Below are 17,412 nucleotides of genomic sequence, written 5' to 3' on the forward strand. Positions count from 1 at the left end.
AATATCTAGTGGCAGAACTTGAGGACTGCAGAATTTGGAGCTGTTGTATGATTGCAGTTGGGCCCTTTTGACTCTAATGTTAATTATTATTCACCTCCCATGGAGAATTGAGACGAACAGCACTTTTCAGGTCAGGCAGATGTAACAGGAATGAGAGATAATTTGGATTGGTGAGGGCAGTGAGATTGGTGAACATAGACTGGAAGGACAGGTGGAAGGTAGCTAATGTGTAGGGAGAGGCGTGACCTGTTGAGAGGAAATAAAAGGGGCTCGTGGACAGGAGAAGCCCATGGGTGTGTGGTGTATGCAAAATCAATGATTGCCTTCGTTAAGGGAGAGTGTTTTGAAATCTGAGATAGGTGACAGTCAAAACAGGGAAAAGAGCTAGTAGAGTATGTATTATTGAGCTCTCGTTAGCATCCACTAAGGAGGAGCTTAGGCAGTAATAGCCTATTTACATTAGTTGATCACCCAGACCGGGAGCAAGGGCTGCAGGCAAATGCAGCAAGCTCGGTGAAGGGCACAGGTCATGTTTGGATTGGTAAGTTGCTTTTAATTTTTTTAAAATCAGTCTGTTCAGATGTTCTGTGGGACCTGAACCTTGATCCGCTGCCCCAGAGATAGGGACATGATCGCTGTGACAGAAGAACCCCAAGTTGTCTTTAAAACAGATTAACTTTATTTGTAACAGTTGCATAGAACCACAGACATTGTAATATTGAAAAAGGCTTTTAGCTATGTTAGTTTATAAATGAATCTCATTGTGTTCTTTGTGCCATCCTGGTTTCCCAGTTTTCTATATCCTACCTACTAAGTCATTTAGCCACATTAGCCAGTACCTCTGTTTATGCTTGACATGAGCTGCCTTCTAACTACTACTCTATTTAAAACAGAAATAGAAATCTCTTTTTCACTCTGTAGATGCTGCCAGAACTGCTGAATTTCCCTATCATTCTGTTTATTTCAGATTTCCAGCATATACAGTACCTAGTCTTTTATTCTAATTCATTATCCCATTTTCACAACCTTTGATTACCTTCTTTCTCGTGTCCTACTCTTCTCTTAAAATGCATCTATTCTGTTCACCTCTGGTAGAGCCAGAGTGATGTACAGCATGGAAACAGGCCCTTCAGTCCAACTTGCCCATGCTGATCTGATATCCAAAATAAATCTAGTCCTATTTAGCCCATATCTCTCTCAAATCCTTCCTATTCATATACCCATCCAGATGCCTTTTAGATTAGATTACTTAGTGTGGAAACAGGCCCTTCGGCCCAACAAGTCCACACTGACCCACTGAAGCACGACCCACCCAGACCCATTCCCCTACATTTACTCCTGCCCCTAACACTACGGGCAATTTAGCATGGCCAATTTACCTAACCTCCACATCTTTGAACTGTGGGAGGAAACTGGAGCACCCGGAGGAAATCCACGCAGACGCGGGAAGAACGTGCAAACTCTACACAGTCAGTCGCCTGAGGCGGGAATTGAACCCGGGTCTCTGGCGCTGTGAGGCAGCAGTGCTAACCACTGTGTCACTGTGCTGCCCACATATTGTAAGTATTGTAATTGTACCAGCTTCCACCACTTCCGCTGGCAATTCGTTCCATATATGAGCCACCCTCTGCATGAAACAGTTGCCCCTTAGGTCCCTTGTAAACCTTTCCCCTTAAACCTATTCCCTCTGGTTTTGGACTCACTCATCCCAGGGAGAAGACCTTGTCTGTTTACCACATCTATGCCCCTCATGATTTTATAAACCTCTAAAAGGTCATCCCTCAGCCTCTGACATGCAGGGGAAACAGCCCCAGCCTATTCAGCCTCTCCCTGTAGCTCAAACTCTCCAACCCTGGTTACGTCCTTGTATTGCAAATCTATTTTGAAACCTTTCAAGTTTCACAACATCCTTCCTATAGGAGGGAGAGCCGAACTGCATACAGTATTCCAATAGTGGCCGAACCAATGTCTTGTGTAGCTGCAACATGACTTCCCAACCCTGATATTCAATGCACTGACCAATAAAGATAAGCATACCAAACGCCGCCTTCACTACCCTATCGACCTGCAAATCTATTTTCAAGGAACTACTTCAAGGTCTCCTTGTTCAGCAACACTCCCTCAGACCTTACCACTTAAATGTATAAGTCCTGTCCTGATTTGCCTTTCCAAAATGCAGCACTTCACGTTTACCTGAATTAAACTCCATCTGCCACTCCTCAACCCAGTGGCCCATCTGATCAAGACCTTGTTGTACTCTGAGGGGGAACCTTCTTTATTGTCCAATTTTGGTGTCATCTGCAAATTTAGCATATCGCCTGTGGTCACATCCAATCATTTATGTAAATGATGAAAAACAGTGACCCAACACCAATCCTTGTGACACACAGCTGGTCATGGGTCTCCATTCTGAAAAGCAACCGTCCACCACCACCCTTTGTCTTCTACCTTCAAGCCAGATCTATACCCAAATGACTAATTTTCACTGTATTCTGTGTGATCTAACCTTGCTATCCAGTCTACCATGAAGAACTTTGTTGAATGCCTTACTTGAAGTTCTTAGATCAGTTCCACTGCCCTGCCCTTGTCAATCATCTACGTTGTTACTTCAGAAATTTTGTTCAAGTTATTGAGACGTGATTTCCCACACACACAACCATGGAAGTAAGTGTTCTAGTCGTCTGGGCTTGATATTCACCTACATCTACTTATTTCTTAACTCTAGCTATTGTGGGCTTGATTCTATAGTGCCTAGCCTCCCTACAATGAAAATATGGCAGACTAAACAAAGTAATGAAGTTTCCCAACTTGACCTCTACAGCATAAAATTTGGCTCAGTGTTTATATTTTTCGATTCTATTCTTTTTGAAATGAACTTCAATACTTGGGTTGTGTTTTGTCCTTGCCTGTATTGTTACTTTGATTCATTGCAGTGCTGCTCGTCTCATGTGAGACAAACAAAGGACAATAAAAAGATGGCAGGGGTACTGTATTATAGAGATGCATTCTTGAAATAAGTAAGCAGATTTTTGGGATCTGTTCATAGCAAAGTTTGTTGAAACAGTTATTGCTGTTGAAAGCGTTATATTTAGGCGTAACACTAAAATCTCATATCGGCTATTATATGCAATTGATTATTACAAAGAATGAAGAAGTGCAGCTACTACAAGCAAAAGGAAATCTGTTACCTTGCATCTGTTCAATCGTAAATAAAGTAATGGAAGGGGTCATCAACAATGCTATCAAGCAGCACCTGCTCAGCAATAACCTACTCAGTGACATGCAGTTTGGGCTCCGCCAGGGCCACTCAGCTCCTGACGTCATTACAGCCTTGCTTCAAATAAGGACCAAAAAGAGCTGAATTCCAGAGGGGGAGAGTGACAGCCCATAACATCAAGGCTGCATTCAACAGAGTGTGGCATCAAGGAGCCCTGGCAAAACTGGAATCGATGGGTGGCGGGAGCAAACTATCTGGTGGTTGGAGTCAAAGGAAGACAACTGTGGTTGTTGACTGTTGGTCATCTCTGCAGGAATTCCTTAAAGTAGTGTTCTAGACCCAACCATCTTTACCTGTTTTATCAATGATTTTCCATCTGTCATAAAGTCAGAAGTGGGCATGTTCATTGATTGCACAGTGCTCCATAACATTTGCAGTTCTTCAGATACTGAAGCAGTCCATGTTCAAATGCTACCAAATCTGGACAATATCCAGACTTGGGCTGACAAATGTCAAGTGCCAAATAACATTTGTGTCACACAAATGCCAGGCAATGACTATATCTAAGAGGAGACAATCTAACCACTACTCCTTGACATTCAAGTGTATTACTATCATGACTCCCCCCATTATCAACAACATTAGGGTTACCTTATCATTGACCAGAAACTCAATTGAATTTGCCACAGAAACACTGACTACAGGAGCAGGTCAGTGGCTAGGAATACAGTGGTAGGTAACTCCCCTCCTGACTCCCTAAAGCTTGTCTGTCATCTACAAGTTACAAGTCAGGAATGTGATGGAATATTTCCCACTTACCTGGATGGATGCACCTCCAAAAACACACATTGCCACAGAAAGTTATGGAGGCCAGGCCATTGAGTATTTTTAAGACTGAGATAGATAGGTTATTGAGTATCAAGGGGACTAAGGGTTACTGGGAGAAAGTGGGAGAATGGGGTTGAGAAACTTACCAGCTATGATTGAATGGCAGAGCAGACTCAGTGGGCTGAATAGCCTAATTTCTGTTCTTAGTCTTATGGTCTAACACTCTAGAAGCATGGCACTATCGAGAATGAAGCAGCCCACTTAGTTGGCACCACGCCCACAGGCATCTACTCCCTCCATTACTGATGTTCAGCAGCAGTACAAGATACACTGCAGAAATGCACCAAAGATCCTTAGATGACATCATCCAAACCCATACCACTTCCATCGAGAAGGACAAGGGCAGCAGATAAATGGGAACACCACCATCTTCAAGTTCCTGTCCAAGTCACTCACCATGTTGACTTGGAAATATATCTGTTCCTTTTTTCTCTTGCTGCGTAAAAATTCTTGAATTCCCTCCGTACAGTCTTTATGCATCAACTTAGTATATGGACTGCAGTAGTTCAAGATGGGAACTCTCCACCACCCTCTCAGGGCTTTAGGAACAGGCAATAACTGCAGGTCTAGCCAGCGATTTCCACATCCCACAAGTGAATGAAAAAAACCTTCCTTTTCTTCCCTGTACAGATATGGCTGATGTCTGACATGACTGAATCTGTCATTTGTACCACTCCATTGTAATTCTGCATCAGCTTTTAATCAGTTTCCTGTAATCAAAATAATAATATGATTGTAATGTTTCAAGTTGGCATTAATATCTAAAATTTCTATTGGAGTGCCATCTAGAGGAATAATTGGTACAATAACAAAAACAGCAACTTGTATTGCTACTGTGCACCTGATAATTGAGGGATGAAATTATCGGGGAGATGGTCCTCACATTTCCAATGGAAAGGTTTGAGTATTCAAGCTCAAGATGAACCATAATCGACTATAACCTGGCGTTGTGATTTTTAACATAATCTGTTGTGCCTATTTATTGTTCCTCACTTGCGAAATTTAAACAGTTGTTGCAGCTAAAAAAAAGTATAGTTAGAAACAAGATCTTCCTATCTCTCTCCTTTAGCCAATGACTGACTTTATTCTTTCCAAGCCAGTGCAGTTAAAAACCAAATGAAAAATTTGGGGTTTCCTTCCAGCTGATGTTGTTATTGGACAAGCCAGATCCCAGACTAAAATCTTGCTTGTTTGATTTCTTTTGGTTTTAAATATGTGGTCTTTCGCTGAAACACAGCATGCAATGCTGCAGATTCAAACTTAACAATAAAGCAGTAAATGATAAGTTTATTGCACAAATTAAGACAACTGAATGAACCAAACTATTTATATATAGCACACATACAAATAATTTAACACAATAAAATATAATCCCAATTAATCCCAATGATAGTCCTTCATAATACACATCAGAGGGAATTTTCTTTAATTTCACATCTATGGGACTTAGTTTCGTTATGGCTGCAATTCAGACAATATGAGCGCCTCTTCCCAGCTGAGCTTTCTCAGCTTCAGATGAAATCTAAAGTTGTAACCAAATGCACCTTGTCTGGAACTTCCAACCTAGACTGCTTTCACTGAGGTAATCTCTTAACAGTCTAAATATCAATTGGTTTGATGACTACCTGGGCTTGAAATGCAGAGGAATACCAACAACGAGGTTTCAATTCCCGCAACAGCTGAGGTTACCATGAAGTGCCTCTCTCTGGTGCGTTCTGTCTCTCTCACGCTCTCTTTTCCTCGCTCTCGCTCGCGTTCTCCCTCTTTTCAGCAGAATTCAAAGTGTTCCATGGGCATGTAAATAATAAAATGTTGGTAATTGGAAGAGTGATGCTGATGTCTGTCCCATACAGGAGACAAAGGGCAGGTTTGAGATATTAAATGACTACTTTCATCCCTGTCTTGATCATGGAAGTAGGTACTGCCATAGACCTCATGAGGAAGGTATAGTTGCCACGTTCGGTGTGTTGAAATTGTTAAAAAGGAGGCTTTAGAAAGGCTGGCTGAACTTGAAGTTGACAAGTTGCAAAACCAAATAGAGTGACTTGGCTATTGAGGGAATCGGGAGTGGAAATTGGCGCAGCCACTTTCATTCCTCCTCCTCATGCAAAAGTAATGCTAGAGCACTGGAACATTTTTGTAAATGTTCCAACTTCGGTTAATTAAAAAATGCCCAAGAGTAAACCCTGCTTCAGAGGCTAATCTAGTTAACTTCAATGTTGTAAGAACTCTGGAAATTGTAGCAATGTAGAATTAAGTCATTTTGAAAATTGTGAATAAAGAAAAGCCAGCACAAATTTATGCATTTGCTCCAGCAAATTTGTCGAGGACAAATTATGCTTCACCAGCTTCATTGTGTTTGAGGTAGCACAAACGTAAGGATCATGCAGCTGAAATTGTGCGCCATGTCACAGGACCAGTTTGATAGAGAAGTCAGACAAGTTGACTTGGATTTTGCTTTGGTAATGATTGTAAAAACAGCATTTGAAAGTTTGGATATGTACTCAACAGCACAAAGTCCTTTAATTCTCTTGCACTCATGCATTGACAAAAACTTCCAGTCAATTTACATTAGTTGCATTGTAAAATGCATAGAAAAAGGTTGTAGCCTGTTGAATGATGCGCAGCTGAATTTTAATGGCTTAGTAATTTTATAATGTTGCCAAATTGGCCTTGAAAAGCTAATGTATTTAGACAGAAAAGCTAATTTTTGAGGAGTCAAAAATATCTCCAAGATATTTTGAAAAAAACACTACTATGAACACTCAATAGTAAATTTTTAGCTTCTATCTTAACACTTATAATTTATTCCACAATCTGAGAACATAAGTTAGAAGTAATGGATTGTAAAAAGCTTTTAACTATTTGGTTTCCTGTGTGAAACTTCATTATGCTTGCTGATATCACAGCTTCAGCAGGTTAAGCCAGCCCCTTGACTTAGCGCCAGATTTTAAACTGTTCTGTAGAAAGAGGAATTCCTGCCTTTTGATATTGTTCAAACTTTGTGAGCAGCTTTCTTCAAAAACAGTGGAAAGCACCTTTTCACTTTGACTGTAAAATCAAGCTATTTTTGCTATCATTCTCCTTTAATCATATGTTGTCATCCAAAATATATCCCTTCCCCATCTCTGAATTTAAGCCACTTAATAGGTGTTGGTATCTTTCCTGAATTCAGTTATGCTTTTTACTGTTTTCAAAATCATTTCACCCTTTTTTTTTTACTGAAATGTACAGATGCTCACTATTATTCTCTGGGATTTTGTGTGGCTTGGGAATTGATAACTGGTCACATGGAAATGCCAAATTATTTGAACAATTTTTTGCAAGAGTTTTCATGGTGAAGGTTAGTGAAGACATTCCAAAGACATCTTAAGAAAGGTGCTAATGAGAGGATAGGTTTTATAATTGTGTATCCTGAAAGGATAAAGTATTGACCAACTAAAGGAAGAAAGTTGGCAAGACCTGACTATTTGCATCCAGGGGTTTTCAAGTAAGTAGCTGCAGAGATAGTGAAGCAATGGTCAAAAGATGCCAGAACTCACTAGGGGGTTCCAGAGGTATGGGAAAAGTGCTAAAGTGGCACCCCTCTTCAAGAAGAAAGGGAGTCAGAAATCAGGAACCGATATGTCAGCTAGCCTAAGGTATGTAGATGGGAAAATGCTGGTGTCCATTTATTAAGGAAGAAATAGCAGAACATTTTTAAAAAAGCTTAATATATTTAAATGCAGGTATTTTGATTTTCCTTTCACAAAATTACGCTTCACAAATTTACTAACATTTTGAGGATATGACGATCAGAGCCGATGAGGGACCCTGAGGTGGAATGACCAGATGTGATCGAATTCATTCTGCAGAGAGGGAGAAGATGATTCAGATGTAGCAGTATTACACTTGAGCAAAGGTAAATACAAAGACATTAGCTGGCCAGAGTTTGTTAGCAGAAAAGGTGATAAGGCAGCAATGGTAGGGTTTTTGGGGGGTAAATCGGGATACACAGAAATTCATCCCAAGGCAGAAGAAACCTATTAAGTGGAGGATGAGGCAACCATGGCTGACAAGGGAGGGTAAAAAATGAGGTCTGCAGATGCTGGAGATCACAGCTGAAAATGTGTTGCTGGTTAAAGCACAGCAGGTTAGGCAGCATCCAAGGAATAGGAAATTCGACGTTTCGGGCATAAGCCCTTCATCAGGAACGGCTTATGCCCGAAACGTCGAATTTCCTATTCTTTGGATGCTGCCTAACCTGCTGTGCTTTAACCAGCAACACATTTTCAGCTGACAAGGGAGGTCCATGTCAGCATAAGAGCAAAAACAAAAACATGCAGTGTATTGAAAGTTAGTGGAAATCCTTTAAAAACCAGCAGAGGGCAACGAACAATGCAATAAGTGAGGAGAAGATGAAATATGAGGATAAGCTATCTAGTAATATAAGAACTTGCGGTGGCTCAGTGGTTAGTATTGCTGCCTCACAGCACCAGGATCCCAGGTTCGATTCCAGTCTGTTTGTGTGGAGTGTGCACATTCACCCTGTGTCTCTGTGGGTTTTCTCCGGGTGCTCCAGTTTTCTCCCACATTCCAAAGATATGCAGGTTAGGTGAATTGGCCATGCTAAATTGCCCATAGTGTTAGGTGCATTAGTCAGAGGGAAATGGGTCTGGGTGGATTACTCTTCGAAGGGTCGCTTTGGACTGGTTGGACCGAAGGGCCTCTTTGGACTGGTTGGACCGAAGGGCCTCTTTGGACTGGTTGGGCCGAAAGGGCCTATTTCCACACTGTAGGGAATCTAATCTAACTTCAAAAGTTGTTTTTTATGTAAGAGGTAAGAGAGGGGCAAGAATGGACTTTGGACCGCTGGAAAAGAGGCTCTAGACAAAGTCATGGGGAACAAAAAAATGGAGGAGGAACTGAAAAGGTACTTTGCATCAGTTTTCATAATGGAAGGCATTAGTAGCATAGCAGAACTTAGAGTCAGGTGGCAGAGATAAGTTTAGTGGCCATTGCTAAGGAGATGGTGCTGGGGAAGCTGAAAGATCTGAAAGTGGCAGACTACACCAAGGTTCTGAAGGAGATAGCTGAGGAGATTGTAGAGGCATTGGTGGTGATCTTTCAGGAAGCACTGGAGTCTGAGAGGATCCCAGAGGAATGAAATATGGCTAATATGACATACTTCATAAGGGAGGGAGGCAAAAAATATGAAATTGTGGGCCAGTTAACTTGACCTTGATTGCTGGTATGATTTTAGGATCTGTTGTTAAGGATGAGATTACAGAATACTTGGAAGTGCATAGTAAAATAGAGCTGAGTAAACATAACTTTGTCAAGGGGAGATCACGCCTGAAATCTCTGTTAGCATTCTCTTAAGAGGTAGCGAGCAGGTTAGGCCAAGGAGAGCTAGTGGACATGATCTATTTGGATTTCCAAGCGGTCTTTGACAAGATGCCACACAGAAGGCTGCTAAATAAGAGAAGAGCCCATAATATTAGGGGCAAGGTATTGGCAAAGATAAGGAATCAACTCACTGGCTGAAGGCAGATATTAGGAATTAAGTGGTCTTTTTCAGGCTGGCAGCTGGTGACAAGTGGAGGGGTCAGTACAGATCAGTATTGGGACCATACTATTGTCATGATACATTAAAATCTGGACAAAAAAAAATCTGAGGGCATTGTTGGTGTGTTTTTAGGATGACACAGATGGGTGGAGGGACAGGTAGTGTTGAGGACGTGTGGAGGGTACATGAGGATTTGGACAGGCTAGCAGTATTGACAAAGAAGTGGCAAATCGAATGCAAAGTGGAAAAGTGAGGTTGTGCACTTTGTTGAAGAATAGAAGCAGAGACTATTTTCTAAATAGGGCAAGAACCTGAAGCATCAGGGGACTTGGAAGTTCTAGTTCAATTTTTTTAAAGATTTGCACGCAGGTTCATCTGGCAGTTACAAAGTAAATGCAGTGTTAGCATTCATTTCGAGAGGGCTAGAATGCAAGAGCAGGAATGTACTGCTGAGGTTGTATAAATCTCTGGTCAGACCACTTTTGAATCCTGTGAGCAGTTTTGGGCCCTAGATCCAAGAAACAATATGCTGACTTTGGAGAGGGTCCAGTGGAGGTTTATAAGAATGATTCCGGGGTTGAAGGGCTTAACCACTCCTCAGATGGTAAGGACTTTGGGTCTGTACTCAATGGAGTTTAAAAGGACAATGGGGGATGTCATTGAAACCTGCACAATACAGAGGGGCTTGGATAGAATGGGTATTGTGGAGATCTTTCCATGAGAAGAGGAGACTGGGACCAAATGGCATAGTCTTAAGGAACAACCTGTTGGAACTGAGAAGAGGAGAAATTTCTTTAACAAAAAGGTGGTGAAGCTGTGGAACGCATGGTCACAGAAGGCAATAGAGGCCACATCATTGAGTATGTTTAAGACAGGGATAGGTAGTTCTTGCTTGGTAAGGGGATCAAAGATTATGTGGACCGGCAAGAGAATGAGGTTGAGAAACATCTTAGCCAGTGGTGGAGCAGAACTTGATGGGCTATCTGGCCTAATTCTGTATCTTTCTCTTATAAAGGGGATTGTTAGATGTGTTTTTAAATTTCCAGAAGCCTTTTCTGTATGGTGACACAGATAGGAACTCTCAAACCTGGGGCTAATATATATTACCATGATTTAAGGACTGATTAAAGCATAGAACATAGAGAATTGCAATTAATAGGTTTTGTCATATTGGAAATGCATGACTCATGGATTGCTACAAAGATCTGTCCTAGGGTCTCCATTATTTGCCATCTATGTTAATGACTTGAAGGAGAGGAAGCTGACTTAAAAAATAAATAGATAAGTAGGCATGTTTTGATAAGGACATAAGGAATCTGCAAGAAATATGCATGGGTTGAGTAAGTGGTCAAAAATGTGACAGATGGAATTTAATGTAAGTGTGAGGTAGGAAGAATCAAAAACCAGATGGAGTGGACACGCCAAATAATTACAACAAAACAAGGTCTGAGTATTTTGCACACTAAATGTTAGCATGGTGACACAGCAAGTAATTAAGGCGACAGATGGAATTTTGGCCTTGTATTACTATGAGTTTGGAGTTTAAAAACCAGGAACCATTGTAGCAATTATATAGGATGTTGGTTAAGTTGTATCAAGAGTACTCTGTACAGTTTTGGTCCATGTATTTATGAAAAAAATATACTGACATTAAGGCAGTTGAAAAGAGTTTTACTTGGCAGATTCCTGGGATGAAGTGGTCGAAAGATCAAGAAAGGCTTAAAGCTTACTCCTTTACACATTGAGTTTTAAAGAATGAGGGCAATCTTGTTGAAACCTAAGATTTTTGAGGGGCCTGACTAGGCAGATGTTGAGAAAATATTTCCATTAGTGGGGCAATCCTGATGTGGGGACATATTCACAGAACAATAGGATGTTCACTGAAAACCTGAGATGTGAAGGATTTTCTCCTAAGGGTAGTGATTGTCTGGAATTCTCTGCCCCAGAGAGTTGTAAACGATAGGTCACTTCACTGAAAGTATTTAAAGAGATAGCAGAAATATTAAGGAGTTGAGGACCACTGAGTGGGCATGAAAGAGGAGTTGAAGCCTGGGACAGATCAGCCATGATTTTGTCGAATGATTGGTCAGGGTTGGGAATATGAAATCCTAATTCTGCTCTTGTTCTTGTGATAATTTTTCTGACCATCCAGCAAATACTGAAGGACTGAAAAAATGTAGATCTTATTTCTGACCTTCTACAAATAGCAATGTTTTTGTTAAAACTGATTCCAGTTTAAAAACTAGAATTAACGTATACACTTGAATTTAAATAAGGCAAAGTTGAATTTCTTTTTAAAAAAAGCTACATCACCTTTATTCTCCTTTTGTATTTTCACCCCAACATAAATATATATTTTTTAAAAAGTTTATTGCATTGCCAATCAACACCGGTTTTGCTGTCTGTGTTTTTTAAGAACACTCATTAATTTCTTCTCAAGTTTACATAGCAAATTTCAAGGGCCCTAAATTTGGAATGTGACAGCCTCTCTTCTGCACACTTCTCTTGCCATTGTGTGTCTCTTGGCAGAGAATAAAATGTTGCATGCAGCAAGTCATCATGCTGTCAGAATCTGATTTGAAAGATAATGAGCTGAAGATAGCAGAGTAGGAGCAGAAGAATGATATCACTGCAGAACTCCATAACTGACACTGCAGTATATTTAGTGCATATGGTTACATTCATAATTGGACCATTTTACACTCTGATTTGTTCCAAGGAAGTAGTCTCTATTTCTGTTTATTTTCCCTCATTAAGACCAGAGATATAATCTCTTCCTAATTAAACTGTTTTAAAACAAATTTTGATTAACTTTTTAAAAAAAAACTGAATGAAATCAACATATTTGGCAATGGTGCCTTGAATCTACTTGAACAGTTTTTTCAGAGTCCATGTTATGGTGTTAGAAAAGTGAAGTGGGTTTTTTTATCACCTTTGCAGACTTGCTCCACATTAATTCAGCTGATGCTAATCTTTTATATAACGTAACATCGTCTTTTCAGTTGATTTCAGGTAAAATCAAAAGTGCTAGAAACAACAAAAAGGAAACATGTTCTTAAAGGGGCAGTGTGATTGTAAATTGCTGAGGCCACATTTGATTTTGGGTAAAAACTTCAGATGAGGTACCAAACACCAAAATGTTATGGCAACTTAATCTGTATGCAATGGCAAATGAGTAGTGTAGCTCATATAGGATCACATGTGACATTGCTTTAATTAGATCTGTTGTGTGTTTATGAAGTTAAGTTTAGTTCCCTGTTTAGCAAGTAAGAGGCTTAACGATCCAGATGCTTCTCAAAGCCTGGGTAACACTGAACATTTGCCGACTGGACATCTAACAAAAGGGAATGAGTTAAGGTGAGCCATTCAGTATTGTGTGTATTAGCTGTGTAGTAGTAGCATGCAACTATTGGAAACTAAAAAAGAGCTAATGTTTTTAAAGCTTGGTGCTTGAGGAGGTGGAGAAATTTGCACGGAAATGTCAATTGTGAAAGCCTAATCTGTAAAATGATGGCTAGCTCGGTCTTAACTGTGCCATGATTTCAACTGGGAGACATTACCTCAAGCAGAAGAAATTTAATTTAAATGAAACAACACAAGATCAAGTATTGTTCATACTTGATTTGATGTAATACTGTTTTTCAATGTTTAAAGAGTCTTGTACTCATTTACAGAATAGAGAAAAAGAACTGAAAGGTAGAGTGAAAACAAATCTGCAATGAACAGGAAAAGTCCAATTAAACAATAAGGTTGCTGTTCAGAAATCCTTTGTGGAACTTGTTCCAGTCTGTTGGCACTGATGTCTAGCCAGTTAAACTAGGTTAATCAAGTTTAACTATTCACAATTGTACATTTTATGATAAACATTAGTTGTCACCATCTTAGGTTGTGACCTTTTAAATAAAGCATTTAAAATACAGCCATTTGGAAGGTCAAAGGGGAGAGAGGAAGCTGGAGGTTTATGTATTAAGCGTGAGACATGGGGAAAATATATGATCATTTCAGCTTTTCCAGAACCATTATGATGTTTTCTGTCTCAAAATGCATGCACTTAATCATCATTTAGATCTACCAGCAAGTTCACTAATAACAAACCTAATATTTTTCTGCAGTAGGACCGAGGTAATGTGAACTGACAGGTATAAGGTAATGTTCTCCTTTCATTAACAGCCAACTTCATCTTGCTCCATTTCCACAAGCTGAGGCTTACACAGATTTTTCACAGCATAAATTTCTATTTCGCACTGAGCTGCTGATGTCATATTCTTTCCATGAACCACTACTTAACTCCAACGCATCACTTGTTTCTGCCATTTTGGTTAAAATCCTCACTTATGCCTTTGTAATCTTGGGACTCGACTATCGGTGGTCTTTATCAACCTGTTCACCCATCATTCCTGTGTTTAGCCCTGCATTGAGGCATACCTAGCTTCTGAGCTCTTGATTCTCCTTTTACCCCATGACATTTTCACATCTGTAGTCTTTTTCGTATTTAAACCTCTTTCTTTGCTTGTCCCAATTATCTTAAGCTCATTGGTAGATTTTGCTGGGTAATATTCCCATTGCATGTCTAGAAGTGTTTTTCTACTTTAAAGTAGTTTTATAAGATCCAGTTGTTGAACTTGAGTGACTGGCAAGTGACTGTCCATTTCCAAGTGAGGGAAAGCTCACATCTGACTTTGAATGAAAAGGTCGTCAACTTCTTGGGTGTCAGTGCTGACAAGAAGTTTAACATATTGTTTCTAATCACCCTGTTCAGAGATGTTATTACATGCCCCTGGAGCAGGTGGGACTGGACGACTGACCTCCTATTCCAGAGACACAGATACTACCACTGCATCACAAGAGGGAATGCAGGAATATCAACAATGTGGATACTCCGTATTTTGCATTGAGGAGTTTATCTTCAAACTCGTCAGCAATTAGATACAAGGTCTTGATTACACATTGCCAAATTGCAACCATCCAAGTTGGCAATGTTTGAAACATTTTAACAAATATCAGCTTTGAAATGATAGGGCTTAGTGTTCTTACTGTTGGAATCAATAGCCACAACCTTGGTCGCTAAAGCACTCTATTCTGAAAATGTACTGCAGCAAATCACTAAGCTTAGTTGAGCAGCACCTCAAGTCCCTCAAAAGTTCATTGCAGAGAATGATTTGATTGTGATGTTTTGGGAATGCCAGTGTCTTCCAGTTGTCCCTGAAAACCATGTCTTTTCCTGATTTGGACATGTGTTGCCATTCTATTCAACTGCAGGATCAACATCCTCTAATTCCCTATCATGAACAGTTTAGCACCCTGAACATCAGGGCAAAAGAACTAGTCTAGCACCAGATTCGTGCATTAAATAGTGATAGACAGTAAATACAAATTTGCAAGGTCTGCAATATCTTGAGACCAAGTAACAAAATACTTGCAAAGCACTCAAAACAAAATTTCAAAGTCCTTTAATTCAAAACTATTTGATTATATTGTTTGCATTAAATGCCTTCATTGTGGTGTTTACTTAATCAGTAATTTGGGTTGTGTAGCTAATGGGAAAAGCAGTTTTATCAGAAGTAGACTATTTTTTGTTACAGGTAATTCTGAATATTTTAGTTATCATTGAAGACTTCAAACGTTTTTCCAGTGAGCAAGTCTTAAGGCTGTACTAAAAAACTTGTACAGCAACAACTGTCAAGTAAAATAAAAATGCTGGCAGTGTTCAACAGATCTAACAGGTTTTGTGGAGAGACAAACAGTGCTAATATTTCAGGTCATGACTTTTCATAAAATCCTAAGCATAAAATGTAAGTTTTTATGTATACATTTGTACACAGCCCTAAGCTATTGTTTTGAGTTGCAGATTCAGTTTGAAGTTCAGGGTCAAAATATCCTAAATGTTGACCTGCAATTTATGATCCCAGTAAATGAGAACAGTGTTGCTTGTGAGTAAGTGTGGCTATATTTAGTTGTGATAGTACAGCAAACTCCACTTAAAGGAATCACTTCTACAAAGAATATTAATGTATTTGAAAAAAATTTTAAAATTAACTTTTTTACTTTCTAGTACAGAAATTAAATCTTGGGTGCTGAAATGCATCTACTTTTAGGCAATAGTCAATGCATATGAGTAGAAGTATTCATTTCCAAATGCTTAGTCAAAAACACCTGCAGTGATTTCTATTTTCAAATCCGCTTCAGGTACGAAGTCCATTTGCAAAAGGGAAAATATCCTTTTTTTAAAAGAAGGGTAGTGCTTATGAAGAATTAATTGTTCCCTCCTGAATCTCCATTTTGGCCTGATATGTTTTGCAATCTTGGCTTTCATTGTGCCCAAGTGTGAGGAAGCCACAGCTTTTTAAAGATTAGTTTTTGTGCTTTGGTGAGTTAGAGAATCATTGATGCAGATGTCTTAATCAGACTGCAGTTTCTTTCTTGCATCACCAATAAATCATGCAATTGATTGCTTAACTTACTTTGATTTTACTTATTGACTCTTGGAAAGCTTTTTTTTGTTTTGATTGTGATAACCAAGTTAATAGTCTTGATCAGTTATTCCTTTTAGTTTGTTTTACATAAATAGGATTGCTAATTTAAAATAATCATGGCGAGGATATGAGAGAGAGAATCGAACAATTATACATGGAGTTAAATGGAATTGCAAATTTATTGAACCATTTGAAAATTTGTGCACCATGTTCCTTGCATGGTTTGCAATAAAAGTTTTAATTGAAAGGTATGCTTGTTCAGTTTATGCAGTTCACATTGTGGCTGTGAAAAGTGATTATCGTCACACATCATTCACAGGAAATAAATATTTTTTAGAAATATTGAACTGGTTAAGTTTTAAAACTGTAAGTTCAATTGTTTCATCTCCCTCCAAGTAAGTATCGCTTAAAGCAGTTGTTTGAAATATTCTTCTTACAAGTAATTGATCCCCACAAATGTTTTATGATCTAGTGTTTCTTGAGAAATGTGATTTGAAAGCTTGGAATCTATATATTACCAATAGTTTCAAGATTTCTACAATGTTTACCTTCAGACACTCAACTTATGGAGCAGTAAACTTTTATAATGGCAGTTCTGCTGAGAATTTTCTTTTGCTGTGTTTTATTTAGTAGTTGTAAAACTTAAGTTATTTTGTTGGTTTAATACCAAAGAAGAATAATACTTAAATTACATTATTATCAGAAATTAAAATACATTACTGGCAGCAAAGTAGATCATTGATTTTATAACTGGAAAATGTATTGCTAAGTCTTGTAGGAGATTATTCAGCATTGCTAACAACCATGTTGTTGTATGCTATTACTGATGGATACTACTTGATTTTATTCTAGTTATCTTGAAGCTTATGAGAAAGTACATCACTTTGGGGAAGATGATGACGAGGTTAGTTCAGGGAATCAACGAGGACCTGTTCCTGTTGGTGGGGTACCTTCTTCATACAGTTACCAGCAGCATATATTATCAGGTAAGTAGTCATCACATTCTGTTACTGGTCCAGTGGATCTGCAGAAAATCTGAAATATAATGACGCATTCTGTGGCACTCTATATTCCACTTTAGAAAATTATTGAAACTTTTTAGAAGCATTTTTGAAGCTGGGGTGAAAGTTGTTGAAATGGTTATCCTTTGTGTAATTAAAAGATTGAAATCAAGGCAAGGAGAAAGAATATTTCCAATCAAACTTGCTGAAAATGAATTTTACATTGTGGAGTTCCCATATCAGTTACAAAACATACAGAATTTATTTTCAAGGAGCAACAATAAC

The 17,412-nt window shown here is 39.0% G+C and overlaps 1 protein-coding gene across 1 annotated transcript in view; it reads left to right on the plus strand.

The window, feature by feature from the left end:
- The window catches only part of arid2 (AT-rich interactive domain 2), a 142,837-nt gene that overhangs the window by 34,114 nt on the left and 91,311 nt on the right, over window positions 1-17,412 (plus strand). Inside the window, exon 4 of the mRNA XM_060839629.1 lies at window positions 16,979-17,112. Within this exon, the coding sequence (XP_060695612.1) occupies window positions 16,979-17,112 (134 nt within the window). The remainder of the gene's footprint in view (window positions 1-16,978; window positions 17,113-17,412) is intronic.

This window comes from Hemiscyllium ocellatum, chromosome 19, assembly GCF_020745735.1.
Source record: "Hemiscyllium ocellatum isolate sHemOce1 chromosome 19, sHemOce1.pat.X.cur, whole genome shotgun sequence".
Taxonomy (NCBI): domain Eukaryota; kingdom Metazoa; phylum Chordata; class Chondrichthyes; order Orectolobiformes; family Hemiscylliidae; genus Hemiscyllium; species Hemiscyllium ocellatum.